The 17,041-nt window shown below is 45.0% G+C and overlaps 1 protein-coding gene across 7 annotated transcripts in view; it reads right to left on the bottom strand.

The window, feature by feature from the left end:
• MAP4K3 (mitogen-activated protein kinase kinase kinase kinase 3) overlaps positions 1 to 10,825 on the bottom strand; it is a 76,951-nt gene extending 66,126 nt beyond the window's left edge. For 3 of the 7 annotated variants that reach the window (XM_054060906.1, XM_054060907.1, XM_054060908.1), the window contains exons 1-3: positions 10,558 to 10,824; positions 6,919 to 6,976; positions 3,770 to 3,860 (exon numbers count right to left, since the gene is read on the bottom strand). In XM_054060906.1, the coding sequence (XP_053916881.1) occupies positions 3,770 to 3,860; positions 6,919 to 6,976; positions 10,558 to 10,665 (257 nt within the window). In that variant the 5' untranslated portion in view covers positions 10,666 to 10,824. Of the gene's footprint in view, positions 1 to 3,769; positions 3,861 to 6,918; positions 6,977 to 10,557 lie in introns of all 7 variants that reach the window. The other 4 variants (XM_054060905.1, XM_054060909.1, XM_054060911.1 and 1 more) reach the window with 2 other exon arrangements.
• Between the last annotated feature and the right edge of the window lie 6,216 nt (positions 10,826 to 17,041).

The following is a 17,041-nucleotide window of genomic DNA, read 5'->3' as shown; positions in this document are numbered from 1 at the left end:
AACAATACCACTTCATGTCTGCAACTCAACACCTAGGCTAACAGCAAGGCAGAAATTTCACTGTCTAAAAAATCCATACTAAAAAGGGGAACACCATGGGGAACAATATGCTAATCAGTGCTCAGTATAAGGTGATGTTATTTTTCCTGTTGTTCTTCAGCACTGAAAGATACTTGGAAAACAAAAGATCAGACAGTGAGAGGCCTCAAAACCAGCCATTCAATTGCCCTGGCCAGAGAAAGGGGAGGGGACCAAGAGGGTGCCAGAACTTAATGCTGGGTCTATACAGATATATGGATACCTTGAGAAGAAAAAGCACTCCCAGCCTGAACAGAGCGTCATGAGAAGAGACAACACTTCAATCTAAAAATTTTTCAAAAAGCTGAATGCAACAATTTTATTTGTTCAGAGTCTGTTTTCACATGAAACCTTAAAAATTCATCAGAAGCAGCTTCTTATTAGCTATACTATGCAATCTGTTCTCACTGTGACTAGTTAAAAGAAGCAGCTGGTAAGACAACCAGATACATTTATTAGTGCTTCTACGATGCAAATAAGTTCACCTCCAGAAAAAAACACAAATGGGACAGTCAGATTCTGGTCAGAAGTTCATATGCTAGAAACAACTGCTCAGGATAACTTCAAACAGCACTGCAGAGACCCAGCCCTCTCCTCTGCCACTCCTCACTCACTTCTTCCTTCTAAATTTGTCTTCTGAAAAGGTTTATAACAATGACTTTCAGGTCTATGGAGCACATCAGACAATGTTACACAAAGAAAAACATCAACATAACTTCCTTCCCAGTTCTGCACAGGTACAAATAAAGTAACCACATGCAGTGGAGGGCATCTTAAAGTACAAAAGGTGCTCTCTTCACCCCCCCCAAAAAAGGCAAGCTTTGAGGCTGGAAGGAATATTAAGGAAGTGTGATAGGAGGGTGGGACACTATGTGGTCCCAGCCACACAACTTTCAGCACGTGCAACATCCATTTAAGAAGCTTAACCACTATAAGATGGAGCTTCCAAATACCGCCTTTAGGAGATCACATGATTCCTTACCAACATAACCACGTGACAACCTGCAAGCTACTGTCCAGTAACGCTATAAATACGCAAAAAAAATTAACAGTACTTAACCACAGTGTGTGGCAGTATTAAGAATTGACCTTTCACAAGAAAAAGCCTGCCACTAGCACGCAGAATGGAAGTAGCAAGCTATTTAGGTTAACCTTCAAATTAACTTTAAACTTTAAAAGTGAAGTGCAAACACTCCTAGTTTGGAATACCAAGTCCCTACATACCCACACACACACTCTTTCTGTATGCACACCTGCACCAACTTTCACATAAAGTTGCTCACAGACCAGCTCGGCAGTGTTAAAAAAGCATTTGGGCTGCCAAGACAAGCATCCTTCAAGATACAAGATGCCAGAACACACGCCTGGTTGATTTTATCTTCAAACTTTGATCCCCTCCTGCACACATACTTGATAATGCAAGCAGTACATAATTGCACACTCCCAGCCTCACTCAGTGTAACACGTAGATAATGTTCACCTAATGGGCTAGTCAATGGCTTGCTTTCCTCTTCATTCTCATACTTGGAGTGTGTTCCCACTTAGCCTTACTCTGAAAATATTAATACATTTGCTCTTGTAAACTTCCTTCACGTTCTATATTAAACTATGTCTGTGAAGTGCTAACACAACCAGCTTTTCCACTACCGACCTTTAAAATGACTACAATGCAAACAATTCAAAACACCGATTCTATTGACTTGAATCACGTCAGTCAGCTTGCGATACTTTTACTCAGACAAAAGCTAACAAAACACTCCTACTGAGTAAGATGCAACAAACTCCACTAGTGATAAAACACAGTTTCAGTAAGTGGCCAGGGCTAGTCAGGATACTGAGTACAAGCGGAAAGGAGAAGAAACTCCTCAGGACAACATTAGTCAGCTGAACTTCTGCATGAGACCCCTCCTCCTCTAGTGTTTATCGCCAGGACTTTCTCTCTCCCTCAACACTGCCTTCAAGTTCTGGCACACTCAGCCAATTTCAGTTTGCTCCAACTACGCAACAGCATCAACGTCACTAAAAGCACCACAAAGCGCTCCACACTTGCCATTTCAACATCCTGTCCCAGCTCACCCCACAGCAAACCAAGGAGTATTAAACACCAGTCAAGCAAGCCAGGGAGCATATTAGCTCTTCTGTAGCACTGCAAACATGCACCAAATCAGTTGCTGCTGGCTAGAAAAGAAACAGTAACTGGGATCTCCCAAGCTCCAGCTGACCTATAATGAAAGCAAAAGAAATGCAATATTTCAGAAGATAACTTGTCTAATTTGAAAGGATCTTTAAGAGGAAAAGATGCCCTCCAAACACAAGCGCCAAATTCCATCACATATTCTTCCTTCAAAGATGACAATTTTTTTTTGTTGAAAGGTTTTCACGTATCAAGATTTTTCGTGTGAAAATATCACCTATATTTTCCCCACCCCAAAACAAAAGCACTCAGCCAATATTGCTGAAAAGCTTGTGGCTGCAGCAGACAGCCACCATGGAGAATTTCAGCTACAGTTGAAGTCTGGTACACGTATGAGTGACTCAACTTGGCACCTTCCCATTATGAACAGGGTCTAGAAAGCTTCACAACATGCAGAGCTGTCACAACCGACCTCTGTTGTCTCCACACAGGCAGAAGATATGTGAATACCCAAAAGGGAGGAGAAGCTTTTGCCATAAAGAGCATCACGACTTTTCAGAGCGTTTTAAAAGCTTTTTATTACATAGCTTAATAAGCCTAAAATTTTGACAACGTTACATTCACAAAACTAAGCACTGAAACGCCTAGTCTTTAAATATCAACCAATTGCTATATCTAGGACACAACGTTTGTCAGGCTGCATTAAAGAGAATTACAATAGCAAACATTCTTAGAAACTAGTCATCAATTTTCTCAATACTGAGACTTCATATGCACTACTTTACTTCACTTCTAACAAGAAAGTATCATACCTTACAAAAGGAATTACACAAAAGAATGAGCCAGAACAACTTCTATACGCTACCTTAAGTATCCTAAACAACTTTGCAGCTCAAGAGAAAAAAAACATAGATAAAAGAGCTAAAATAAAAATCATGATTAGACTTCAAAACAAATCCAAACCGCAAATCACCAGTGGGCTTTTTAAATGCCATATTATTGACTTGATAGACTTTTCTTGTGAACACTGAGCATTTCACGTGAGACGTGTCACACGCTTAGGTATTTCCATATGAAATTGTTCTTGCAGCAGCCTCGCTATTCTTAAGCAAGGGAAAAAAACAGCAATTTTCTTCACCTGTATTTCCCCATTAAGATTCAATTTTGAGCTCTCAAGACAGTTTTACATGCCCATACCAGTTAAGTCAGAATATTTCTGAGAACTCTATCTGTATTAGGCAATATTTATACTTACCAAAGTTTTACATATTTAGGAGACATTTTACTGAAACAGATTTAACAGATACTATATGCTCAGACTCTTCATACTTGTCATATTCCTGCTTAATTTTCCATTTACATATTAAATTAAATCTTCTAAACACAACCTATTTCAAAGGAAATATGACTACATGGTCACTGAAAGATTCTGCTAAGAATAGAGAGAAAGTGCAAGAAACAGAACAGATTTTAAAGCAAATGAGAAAAATAATATACAAGTGGATAATGCTTATTTGGTAAATTACATTTTGCCAAAACAAAAGAAACAAACTGTACCTGAGATAGCTGCCAAAATAAGCAACAATGTTCGGATGTTTACAGTCTTTCATCATAATGATTTCCTGCTGCACAACAGCAAAATCTTCTCCTGAAACGCAGAATGAATATTTTCATTGGCCTGGTTGATACTCACATCGCCACTACATTTTTGGTACATGTTTATAAAATAAACATTGAGTAATTAAAACTCATTATCTTCTGCTTTACAGAGCAGCTGTAAATCAATATTTATTGGCAAGGGCTTAGCAATAAGTAACTATATTCTTAAGCTTTATTCTAAGCAGGAGGGAGCACACATCTGCTATATAACAGCTCTTATGATACTGGCCATAGCTCTTTCTGAGGTCTTTCCCCAGCACCCTGCTGTGTCCACCTGCACATGCCCTGCCACTAGCCCAGGTCCTTAAAAATCTGACAAAACTTTGCTCTTCTGGCCACATGTCCAACACCCATGAGATCATCCTCCTGAACAAAACCACATTCAATAGTACGTCACTGCTGCAGCTTCTCAGTAAACTCAGTAAGCACAAAAATTTGCGGACTGTGCATAATTTACATCCAGAGAAAACACTGGCACAGAAATGGCATTTACCAGAGTCTTACTATAATATTTTGTACCTTGGTTGTCCCTGTCTTTCTATAAAAAGTTTGCTGAGGAAAACATGCATGAATTTGAAAAACTAGACTTCTTAGTTTTGAGGGTGTTCTGCAGGGATTTTGTAGGTGGGTTAAAGCAGGAAGGCAAGAAAGACATCAAGATGTAAGAGATTATTAATAACATGTTTGACGGTCTTTTCAGTTAATGTATTTTTAAGAAATATATGCCAAATGCTTTTTTTACTGTTCAGTATCTTACACTGCTGCTCCTCTGATATTTCTTATGTCATAAGGGCAAATTATAGCTAGTTCGCCATGTTATTTTCAAAGAAGTTCTTCTGAAGTTTCTTTAGTTACACACAGTTCACAAAAACACAACTCATTCTCATATTTTCAAGAACTTCACAGGTAAAATCTGAAGGCCTAAAATAATTATTCAGGTTCATGAATAACTTAAGAGACTCTATAAGCAAGTTGAAAAAACAGGAAAATCCAAAGTATGTCAAAATCCTCCTATTAGTGTACTGCTGTACCACACTTCAGCATAACTCAAAAGAGTTTTTAAGCTGGAAACCAAAGCTACTATCTAAAAAGTTGAACGCAGACACTAAGCACATATTTATCAATCATTGAAACATCAAATCAGTTCTCAAATATGCCTGTTTATAAATTTCAAATGTAACACAACAAATTCCAAAAAAGCTGGCCAAGCTACTACCTAAGAAAATAAGTTTTAAGTATCCCCCAATGCATCAACATACCACTGACCTATCCATTGGTTCTTTTTAACCAGAAACCAAATATTCAGACGTACTTTATTTAACTGAAAGCAAAATTAAAACCACAAACTGCAGAAGTTCAAATCACAGCACACTGTGTGCAGTTTTTGGTGTATTGCTGTGGCTTGCTGTATCCTGGCTAGATCTTTATAAACATGCAAACACTGAAGAGCAAACAAGAAGTTATTTCCACATAGGGACAGGTGTGCCTGAAAGGACACCATTCCTCCAGTATTGGACCAGTGTTTTCATTGTATCCAAAACATTAAAATCCCACAAGCTCTAGTGTAAGTGCCTAAACACTACTAACCCTTAGCCTTCACGCTCTCCCTTAATCTGCAAAACTTGCAAAGAAAGCCAGTGCCACACCTCTGGAACGTGAACACAGTCTGTCAGAAGCTGTGAGTCAAAACCTTTACCACAACTGAAAGCGACAAATACAGACAAAAACTGAGTTTGCCGAGCAGAGGGTACTTAGACTGCATTCTCTGTGCACCACTCAAGTATCAGGCTGCCAAAAATTACTCAGCTGTAAGATGCCAGTTGTTATCCCCATCAGCAGAGCATGAGGACAAGCTACCTCAGTGGCAGCACATCCTCAGGCTCTGTCCACAGCTCAGAGTATGCAAACAGCCACAATTCTCTAAGTTCTACTAAATCACTACCTATTTTAAAGACTGACATCATCTGAGTCTGCTGAATCCTATGGTTCTTTTCCCACCATGCAAATCTCCTTCCCTGTTTATCTTTACAGCTCCACAGGGAGACACAAAATGGCTGCTCATCTTAGTTGGACTGGTAACCCACGTCATGTACAGCCAAATACTCCAGCAATGGGAACTGACATAAAAAGCCAAAGCTACAGAACTAGACAAGATAACCTGAGACCCATTGTATCAATATGAATAAAAGTACTGTGAGGAACATACACTTTTTAACTACATGGTAACATACTGCCCTGTCTTTTTAAAAATATCCATACATTATATAAACACAACAGTGTAATCACTTCCAGAACTGTAAGAGAAAAAAAAAAAAGGAGTAGCAACTTCTTTCTCTTCTTGCCTACCCAGACCTTAAGGATCAAATCAGGTAACAGGTAAAACATTTCCCCCCCTCAACATTCAATCTTGAAAGGGAACACCAACAGGTATGAGTTAAACAAAACGTCTGGACATTTTACTGCCCAGATTACTGTACTGTAGTTCATAAATCTAGCCATATTAATAGAACAGCACTTGCAGGCTGATAACTGAACAGTAGGGCAAATGTACTTCATGACATCACAACATAAACACTGGTCAAGCATCTAGGACACAACAGTCTTATTAAGAGCCTCCAACAGAATTTCAGGAAATGTACTCAGTTCCCAGATACTAATGCTCACTTATTATTTCACCCTTCTTTCTTTTCGTACGCCCCTCTATGCTTTCTCGCGGAAAGTTCTCTGTCTTGTCATCTTCCTTGTTTCTTTTGTTCTATACAGAGTTTTGTGTTGCATAGGTTGAAAACATAGTACTTAAGACAAAAAAAAACCCCAACTCTCACTGACAGTTTAATCAGCTTTCCTTTAACTGATGTCCAGTCACAGCTTTTCCTCTCATATCTTGCTTGCCATGCTTGGTTTTTAGAACAGTGCATTTTGTCCTATCCTAAACTGCAATAATTATCCCATTTTTCCATACACTGACTCTATCAATTATCTACAACTGTATTGTAAACATGAACTTATTTCATTTCCATGGCCTATTTCAGTTAAGAAACACTTACCTGGTTCTAGTTTTATTACTTTAATGGCTGCTAGCTCACCCGTGTTGACATTTCGAGCCTACAAAAAAAAAAAGGAAAAATAACAGAATATCTGGAGAGCAGAACACAGCAATCTCAGCTTGACATTCTCTGACAACACTGGATCAAAGAGCAACTGAGATACACACGGGTCTAAAACAACTCGTTGGGGTTTTTTTCTAAAGAAAATGCAAACTCATGAGGGGCCAATCCATTAAAACATCTCAAACATCTGTTTCATGCGAAGTTAAAATTTCTTTTCCTAAATACACCACATTTATTTTTCACTTGGCTTAGATCATGTATTTTCATTAGATAAGCATTCTGTTCTGTTAGATCCAACACAGTCATTTAAAATAATCCACATCTGTGCTTAATGACAGCGAACCAAATGGCAAGAATTCTGCAGCTAGATCACTCTTCTCCAGCATGTCTATAAGAAGCACTGTTGCAACAAAACTTCTCATGCTGGATTTTATTTTCTAGCAACAAAGCAAGCCATCTCAAAAAAAGCCCAGTAGGCAGCTAACTTGTACCGAGATCTGAAGCTTTAAGGATGCTCAAGAAACCCTGTGCTGCCACACAACATCCCAAAATTGTGCAAGTCCTTGAGAGTGCTGCACTTTGGTGTTAAAATCTATAAACAAGCTGACCACTGAGATACCAACTGCAAAGCAGCTGTAACACACACAGCTCACAGCAGACAAGCAGGGCACAGACAGTGTCAAGGGCTGTACCCTGCAGCATATGTGACTGCTTCCAAGACTCACAGAAGAGCCATGCAACGCTTCCTGCTCTTTTCCCTACACGCCCCCTGGTCCTTACTCTCCAACAGCGACAGCATACTCTCCTTGCTGCAAGGGTGCAAAGAAAGCAAGCCAGCAACAAAGGAGTTTGACAGCATTCTCCTCGGATACACAGCAGCCCTGCGACCAGCTTCAGCATCAATTACTCAGCAGCTAACCTACGTTTTGTACAGGCATCTGTCGTACTGAAGCAGATGCTCCACTGAGCAATGAAGGAAGCTAATTTTTTTAAAGCCATCAAGAAACAACACAAATTATGATAATGACTTGCCTTCTAGAAGTGTTGCATTTGATTACTAACTGAAAAGCAAGAAGTCATGTGCCCCATACTTTCAAAATCTTCCATGCCCCTGCACCCACCTATGGGAGGAGGGCACCAAAGCTCCCCAGAATGAAAGTAGCAGCTCCTAAAGGATGCAGCCTCTCCTCTCCCCAGGAGTTTTAGTACCCGGAGCTGTACAGTGCTAGACCACCCCTGCATTGAATGCCATTCCCACTTTAACTCCTACACAGAAGGTGAGGTCAGTCCTGCTTTTGCTCCCCCCCCCATTCACTTTCAAATCTAAAAAGGCAAGAATTACAGAATTTACCGATGCAGATAGGTGTGTCCACCTTTTAAGCTGCTAACAGTCTCAATTAGGTCACTGTAGGAGCTTAAAAGCTCACACCTTTTATTGACTGACCACGAGACTCACCAAACACTGCAAGGTATTGGTTCTTAACGTGGCAGCTTGAGAGCTGGCTGTGGAACCACGGAGGAGGGGGAAAAAAGGCCCCAAGACTATAAAAAAATAGCCAGAAATGAAGTCTGGAAATAAATGTAGTGTGCAGGATTGGACTGGATGATCTTAAAGGTCTTTTTCAACCTAAATGATCCTGTGTATCAATCTGACTCACATCCTCACCCCGTTCGAGTTTCATATAAGTTCAATCTGCACCACAGGCTATTACTTCAAATTTTAAGAGCTTAAGATTAGAGACTCTGCCTTTTTCTTTTTTGATATATAATTCATTTTTTAAACAAATCACACATTGAACCCAAGACCAGTGGTAGCTCAGTTCACTTAAAACAGAACAAGGAAGTAGATGCCAGTTTGCTCTGCTTTCAGCTCCTCAACAATTTGCCAGGAAAGCAGGTTACAGAAAGGTCAGCATTTAGCAAGAATGTCAACATAACAAGATTGGCATCTTATTAGGGCAATAATCCCTACCCACTACCATGAGAAACATGGCTCTCCCTGCTGTGGGGGAGGCAAAACCCACAATTTACAACAATTAATTTGAAGCTGCTAGAGTACATCCAGCTCTTGAATCCACGCTGCTGAAATCCCACCACCAATAAGCACCACTGTCACACGGCTAATCTCAACTCCACACAATTATTTCATCAACCACAAAGTTCACCTACCAACGACAGGATGCAGCAAATTAAAGAGGCTTTATGAAACCCCTCACCAGTATAAAGTAAAGCCCTAGTAGGTTCATGTGTGGATGACACTTTCATTATTATTTTTGGCTACTTTCATACCCCACTTTGAAGGCACCCTGGGCAAGACCTTACCCCAAAATGAAACAGGCAATAATCCATCCAGGAGAAAAGCACATCTCTTTTTCCAAAAACTGTCCACAACCTCATTAGAAAGCACTTACCTCTCACTCAATCCAGAAGAAATACATAATTATAATACCAGCCTAGTGTTTCCCAGTCCTGATATACCACCTTCCTTTTCAACTGCCACAGACAGACTGTAAACATAAACAAATCCACTCTGAGGGAGGGAAGAATTTTTGTGCCTCAAACAATAAAAAGTCACAAGTAGTGCCAAACACTGGTCACTCAAAGAGGACAGAACTGAAGGCTACTGCAACCTAAGCATGAAAACGTTGACAAATCCAGTGAAACATAACCCATTTCAGATGCAGGGTGGTATTACAAATGTAAATATTCACACTAGGACTGGAGGTAGTGTCCTTAGAATTAAACCAAGAACATGGGTGACTTGACTAATTCACATCCATCAAAATCATGTACAGAGCACTGAAAAATATCTGATTGATAAGGTATTAGCCAATATGCCAGTTAAAAAACACAACAGGAACACAGCTGAACACATCAAGTTCACAAAAAAAACAAAAGAATCCAGCGCATAAGGCAAGTGGACTTGAATAATTAAAACACTGGCATAGTTCACAAATAGTCAGAGAAAGCTAGCAAGGTGGAGAAAGCAACACAAAACTCCCTTTCAATTAAACAAAGTAGGGAATTAGCACACTAAGAGCGCAGTAACAAGAGGATTTAGGTCCCAAAGCTTCTGTAACATTGAAGCAAGCAGAGTTTAAACCAAAATCACCGTAACCCAACGAAAGTTTCATTCTGGGCACATTCACCTAGTGTCAAAGGCAGGGTCAGTGCCAGCTTTGTCCACCTCAAACCGCGGAATGGCTCTAAACGCTTCCCTATGGACACAACAAACGTCCTGCCTATCAATCCAATACACACAACTCCTGTGATGAAAAAAACAGACTAGGAAAGACTTGGAAAGCTCTCCTTAAAGTGATATTTGCCACACAGGCAAACCTCAGCGGAGTGAAGCAGAACAGCAAAGCACACCATAAACCCCAGAGAACCGAACTGTCCCGCTGGGTCACCACGAGGGCGGTCGGGACCGGCCCTGAGGACGCTGCTCCGACCCCGGGCACCTTCAGGGGCGGCGAACAGCCCCGACGTGAGGGAGCTCCGACGCCCCATGCCCCGCGGCACGGGGCATCGGGGTTCCCTCGTGTCAGGGTCGCGTGTGGGAAGCGCCGCCCGCACCTTGTAGACGTCGCCGTAGGTGCCGCTGCCGATGCGCTGGATGAGCTCGAAGTCCTCCTGGGGGTTTCGTCGGGAGAGGTCGCACACTCGCCCGCCGCCGCTGCTCATGGTGCCCGGGAAGAGCGGGAAGAGGAAGGCGTCACGGCCGCGGCCCCTGGGGGGGAGGCGAGGGGAGCAAAGCGGACCCCCAGCAGCTCCCGCCTCAGCACCGCCCCCCGCCCCGCACCGGCAACATGGCGCGCACCCACCGCCCCTGCGCACGCGCCGCCACTCCCTGCCCCGCGGCGCGCATGCGCGGCGCGGCGCAAGGGGCTGGGGAGGGAGAAAGTGAGGGAGGAAAGGCAGGAGAGAGCGCTCTGCGCGTGCGCCGCTCGCAGAACAGATCGGCCAGGCCGGCGGCCACGCCCTCCTGTTGTGGCCACGCCCCCTAAGATTTCGTCCCGCCCATTGCCTGCTGACCCCCGCCTCCTCACGTTTCGCCCCTCCCACCGCGCTATGACCACGCCCTCACATCTCCCTCCGCCCCTTCGGGCCTTGCCCTGCCCACCGCGTGCTGACTCCGCCCACTCGCTCATCGCACACCGCCCGCTGGCCCTGCACTTCGCCCGGCCCATCTCCTGCTGGCCACGCCCCTCGCGCATCACCCCGCCCACCGCCTGCTAACACCGCTCTTCGCCCCGCTCACGGCCTTTTGGTCCCGCCTCGTCGAGCTTCGCCCCGCCCATCGGCTGATGGCCCCGCCATTCGACTACTGGTCCCGCCTCTCGCACACAGCCACGCCCACTGCCTGCTGACTCCTCCCCCTCGCGCATCGCCGACCGCCTGTTGACCCAGCTCCAGCGGTTCGCCCCGCCCCCGCTCTTAGCCCCGTCCCTGTGCTGGCCCCACCCTCCAGCGCTCCGCCGCTCCGACCCCCGGTGTCCTCGCAGGGAGTCTACAGGTGGCGGCACCAGCCGCCGGCATCCCCGCCACCCCTCATGGCCGCAGCATGTCCCGGGGGCCTGCCCTTGCCCCGCCGGGCAGCGCGCATGGCGGCGGTGCCCGCCTCCGCGCGCTGATGCCTCCTCTGCGCACCCCGCTCGGTGCGCCCAGGCTGGGTGGCGGCTTCCCCGCCGCCTCCCCTTGTTCTGTGATGCCTTGGGGTGCTCTGCGCGTACCCGCGTGATGAAGCGCGCGCTCTTTCCCATCTGACACCCGCGCTGCTGGTGCCGCGCCGCTCTCCCCTAGCTCTTAGGCTCCCAGCGTGGAACAGGCACGTGTGCGCCTGTCTCCGTGCTCCCCGTGCAGGGAACGAGTGCCAGGGGCTGTGGGAACTCTCCCCCCGCACGCAGAACCCCGGGAACTTGGCTCTGCGGGGTGCGAATTCTAAGGCAGCTCCTGGTTTCTGTTCTGGTGCACCAGGCATGGCTTTTCCCACCGTTCTGCTGCTCCCAGGGACCGGTGGGTGAAATAAAACGAGTGAGACGAACTGGGCACAAAGATTCTGCTCGACAGCCCTGCCCGCCTCGGATGTTGGTGTGTGGTGGGATGTGTGGTGGGAACGGGGCGCTGCGCAAGGCATCGTTTCGAGGTGTGATTATCAGAGCAGAGAAGGAGCCGTGGGCGCTGAGCTCTGCGGGTGTCGCAGTGAATGCTGTGGAATCGCAGTGGCTGTCGGTGCACTTGTCCCTCTGCTGCCCTGGGCCATGCAGCCCTGGCCCTCGCTTCGGTTTTGTGGCTTTCGCTCTCACAAGTGAAATGATCTCAGCGCTGCGGGAATCATTCAGGCTGCTGTGATTTTTCCTGGCACGTGACTGAGTTTTTTGGGGTGTACTTTCTGCTGTGTGAGAGCCAGGAGAAGAGGCAGGCATGGATTAGCAGGACAGGGCTGCCACAGATGCTCCAAGAGCCAGTCCAAAGGGACTGGGCTCTGTGACAAGTTTGAGAGCAGCATCATCTCTGAATGAGTTATGTAATGCCAAAGAGTTTGAGCTTTGTCCGGAAAGGCTAACGGACATCCTGCTGGGCAGCACCAATAACCTCGTCACCCCCCTGTTCTTGCCTCTCAAGTCTTCATTTTTATCTCATAAGATAAGTGGGTCATAGTGGTTTCCACATTATGTCCTTGCCAAATTCTTCTTGGGTAGAAATGGTTATGAATGAAGCAAGCAGGATTATTTTTCCTCTTAAATCCTGCTTTCTATCCAAGGCAGCTACCTGCCCTTCCTCTGTTCTTGTAGAAACACTCACAGGTTCCTCCAGGAGTCTGTGTCCCTCCTCCTTGGTAAGAGAGACAGATGGAGCTGAGAGAGGAGCCCTCTGCTGCCTTCAGAAACATGTCAGATCAAATGGGTATTGGGCATCATTTGCTTCCCCAAGTTTTGGGGTGACTTCTCCTGCTTTCTTTTTTTTCCTTCTATTCCTTAGATGTGGTTATGGCAGGACAGCCATGCCATGTGCTGCAGGGAGCAGGCTGGACTCCTCAACACTGCTCAGAAAGGTTGGATGGATTCTATGAAGCTGTATTTGGGTGTTAAATGCTTTTGTGATGGTCAAAGAGCCCTTCTGGTGGCAGTATTCTGGTGGCAGTAGGGTTTGCTGGGGCACTGGGTGGGGGAAGGTAATTGGGAAAGGAAAAAGAAAGCCCAAAGGCTGAAATAGAAAATGGGTTTAAACGAACACCAACAAATAAAATAGTGGGAAAATGTTGCACATGAAGCACAAAATGAATCAGGCAGCCAGATTGAGCAGTGTGGGCAGCGGGGTCACAACCACAGCAGTGGCAGAAAGGGCTATTCTGAGGGCCTCCACGCTCATGCAGGGAGCACGGTGATCATGGCATGGAACAGCTTCCTCAGTCAGCTTGGGTCAGCTTTCTAAGGTCTGACTGCCCCAGGATTGTGTATCTGGTACTTCAAAAATGCACAAGTCCTTGATTCCCATGGGAATGTCATTCCATGGCTGACAACAAAACTAAACCATAATATCTTACAGGATGTTTTCCTGTGAGAGTGGTGAGGCACTGAAACAGGTTGTGCAGGGAAGCTGTGGATGCTGCATCTCTGGAGGTGTTCAGGGCCAGGTTGGATGAGGGTTTGAGCAACCTGATACAGTGGGAGGTGTTCCTGCCCGTGGCAGGGGGGTTGGAACTGGATGGGCTTTAAGGTCTCTTCCAACCCAAACGGTTCCATGATTCTGTGATATTATCACCTTTATTCTCACAGAACTTGGAATATTTTAGCTACTGAAAAGTGCAGCTACTTATAAATGTAGCTTTCTAAGAAAAAAAATGGTTCCTATCCCAGCTTAAACCAGGACACTGTGGCACAGCCACAATGAATCCTTGGCAGAAGCCGCATGCCTTGTTATTTCCAGCTGCGTCCACAACCTACCCCAAACAATTATAGCAGAACCTGCCTGCAGGCAAACTCCCTGGCACTTAGAAGCTGGAGCGTTTCTGTCCATCCAAGTTACTTAATTTAAACTCTAAAAGAAAATAGAGAACAAAGAGTGTATCATGGTATGTCTGCATAAAACCATGCTGCACTCACATCCTGAAGGTCACCTGGCTGAACCCGTATGATTATATGGTTCATACAACAGTGGGGAGTTTATAGCACAGCTATAAAAACGCTAATTTGTAGCAGCCTTGCTACAGGATTACTTCTGGCTTACAAGTAGGTAGACCTACTCACTGGTAGGTCTGGAATTACTCCTACTGTAGGTCCAGCATGGATCAGCTACACTCGTGGCTGTTTCTAGGTGTCCTACCATGGAAGGCTTGTCTGTGGGAACACCTGCTCTTAATTTCTTGGGTTTAGTGGAAACAGACTTGAGAAGGATCACTGCTGGGTTCCTGGCCATGGCTGCAGTTGTGCTCTATGGGTGCATTGTGGCAGCAGCCAGCTGCTTTTGTTAGGAAAGCCTCACCCAGCACATCACCTGTCATCAGAACAGCAGACCTACAATGTGTCATTCTAATATGCTAGTTATGGATGAAGACTTCACCAGGTTTCCTTTGCGTAGGCAGCGTGCAATGCCAATAAGTGGAGTGTGTCTTTCATTCTGATCTCCAGTTATGGTCCTCTGCATGAAGCAAGTTGCTTACTCACATAAGAGGATTAACCAATAATTAGAAACAAACAAAAAACTGTGAAAAATGCTCTAGGCCTTATGCATCAGCAAGAAAGGGCCATGGGGCTAAACCAACCGCTCCTCTTTATGTACAAAGTGATCTCTCTCTTCTCCAGGACAGAACAGTCCCTTGGTGCAGTTTGCAGTCCTTGATGGTAGACTAAATATTGCTTTTAATATTGAAGTAGAAAAGGGAAATACTTAAAAAAAAACCCAACACAAACAGTCTAAGTCATAAAATTAGAGTTTTTTAGAGAGGGAGGAAAGGTAAAATCCGTAAAAATGAAGCCAGCATGAGTTTGAATCATCCAAACCCATAAGGCTAAGCACACCACCTCCTCTAGTGCCTGAAGAAATATTTTGATTTGAGCATCTGTACCACACATATTGCACAGCTGTATTTTAATACATTTGGAAATCACAGGGCTTAGGAAGGGCTCACAGTGCATGGCTAATGTACGTGCTTAATGCAAAACATAACCTAATGAAAACCGCTTAAGGAAAAGTGACCCAAAGGAAACCCTAGGCTGGAAGAAAGGTTTTGGCAGAGAGCTGGGGAGCGATTTAGGCTGAATGGTTCCATGCAGAGGTACGTGCATGGCCACCTGTTACACCCTGCTCCTGACACCAGTAGTGTTAGGGCCCACCTTGACCTACACAGTCGAAAAGGGGGGGTGAAAAGGGTTCTCTCGGTATCTGCACGACAAATCAGAGACCAACAATTTGAATGCAGCGCTTATTTTGGACACAGCCAAAAATCACAAAACAGATACTCAGGTGCACTCTGAGATGCAACTTCTCCAAGTTGTAAAACCAGGTCCCAATCTGATACCTCGAACACAGCCAAGGTCACTAAACAAACTACAACACATTTCAGATTTGATCTGATACACCACAATGCCAAGGGAAAAGAAGGTACATTAAGATAAGTAAGAGAGGGAAAGAATTGTAGCAGGGAAAAAGAAAAATTATCTGCACTCCAGTGGGGAACAGCAGTTCCCAAGAAACACATGGTCCATCTGGCAGCAACTCCTCCAGCAGCAATTCCAAAGGAACACATGGTCTGGTAGATCTTTAGGACAGTCCTTCCTCAGGCTAGTTCCATGGGGTGGGGGGCACGCTCATGCCACAGCTTGGGTGGGGTGGAGAGTGGTGCTTGCTTCTACACCTTCCCCTCTCATTGTTAACCCGGTGCCACAGGCACACGCAGCCCTACACAGTGTTTGAGACACATGCAATGTTTGAGACCCAGCACATACAAGTAAAGAAGTTGGTCTTTATACCATCCGTGGAGGGAGACTGCCTGCTCGATGACCTCCAGGTCAGATTGCCAGCAGCACATGCGAAACAAGTTCCCCTGGCTGCTCTGAGGCACACAGCAGTTCTGTTCCTGCAAAGTGGATATGGCATCACAGTGCAAGCTTGCATGACATGATTGCATCCTGTGGGTCAGATCTGATCACAGATGGAGGCTTTCGCTACCTCACTCTGTTTGAAGGGCAGGCACGGCTGAAGCTCCAGAGAAGGAGCTATCATATGACCTAACCCACCTCCCCATATTCGTCTATATGATGTAGAACATGGATACAGCTGGTCTGTATTTTGTGCTTGGTGCAGTCTTGGATTTACAGTAGCAGCCGGTTATCTTTGCACAACTTACTCTTTTGTTAACAGGGCAACATTATGTAGCTGAAGTCCACCAGGGTCGCCTCCATATCACTGCCCACCCACCCACATACACCCTTCAGTGACAGCTGATCAGTATTTTTCAGGACTTACTTGAAGAAGCAGAAATTAAGGGAAATCAGACTCTGGATTCCTAGCACAAAAATCTGATTCTTCAATATCTGACCATTGCATTTCACCAGTTTGGCAAGCTGATCTCCCATGCTACCCAGCAGAGATCTGCAAAGGAGGCAGCTCTCAGAGAATGCAGATGGCTCAGGATCAGATGCTTCAGTGCAGCATGCCAAGTCCATGCAGAGGAAGATACTTGCACTGGAAAGTAAAAGCAGAAGGAAGGTTGCTGTAAGAATCTAGGATTATTTCTGTTTTTTGAGAATCTGTACATAAAGAAATGAAGGAAAAGTCACTGTTGCCAAATTAATCCTAGTCAAAATTATACCCCCTTCCCCAGGGCACGATCTGTAATGTTTTAATTCATCATCTTCTGCACTTGACCCTAAATGGAAGGCTTTGGTACCCCACCCGCCTCCCAAAATGCCCAAACAGACCCTTTTTCTTTTAAACCAGTGTGTACCTGTGAATCTCTGCATATCTTTTGTACATGAAGTTCCCAAGTAATTTGTAAATAAACTAGATTTCCATTCTGAGCACTCAAGCTACACTGTGAGAAGGATTAAATAACTCC

The sequence above is a fragment of the Cuculus canorus genome, chromosome 3, assembly GCF_017976375.1.
Source record: "Cuculus canorus isolate bCucCan1 chromosome 3, bCucCan1.pri, whole genome shotgun sequence".
Taxonomy (NCBI): Eukaryota; Metazoa; Chordata; class Aves; order Cuculiformes; family Cuculidae; genus Cuculus; species Cuculus canorus.
The sequence above is the reverse complement of the archived record's forward strand: the minus strand, read 5'-3'. Positions and strand labels throughout refer to the sequence as shown.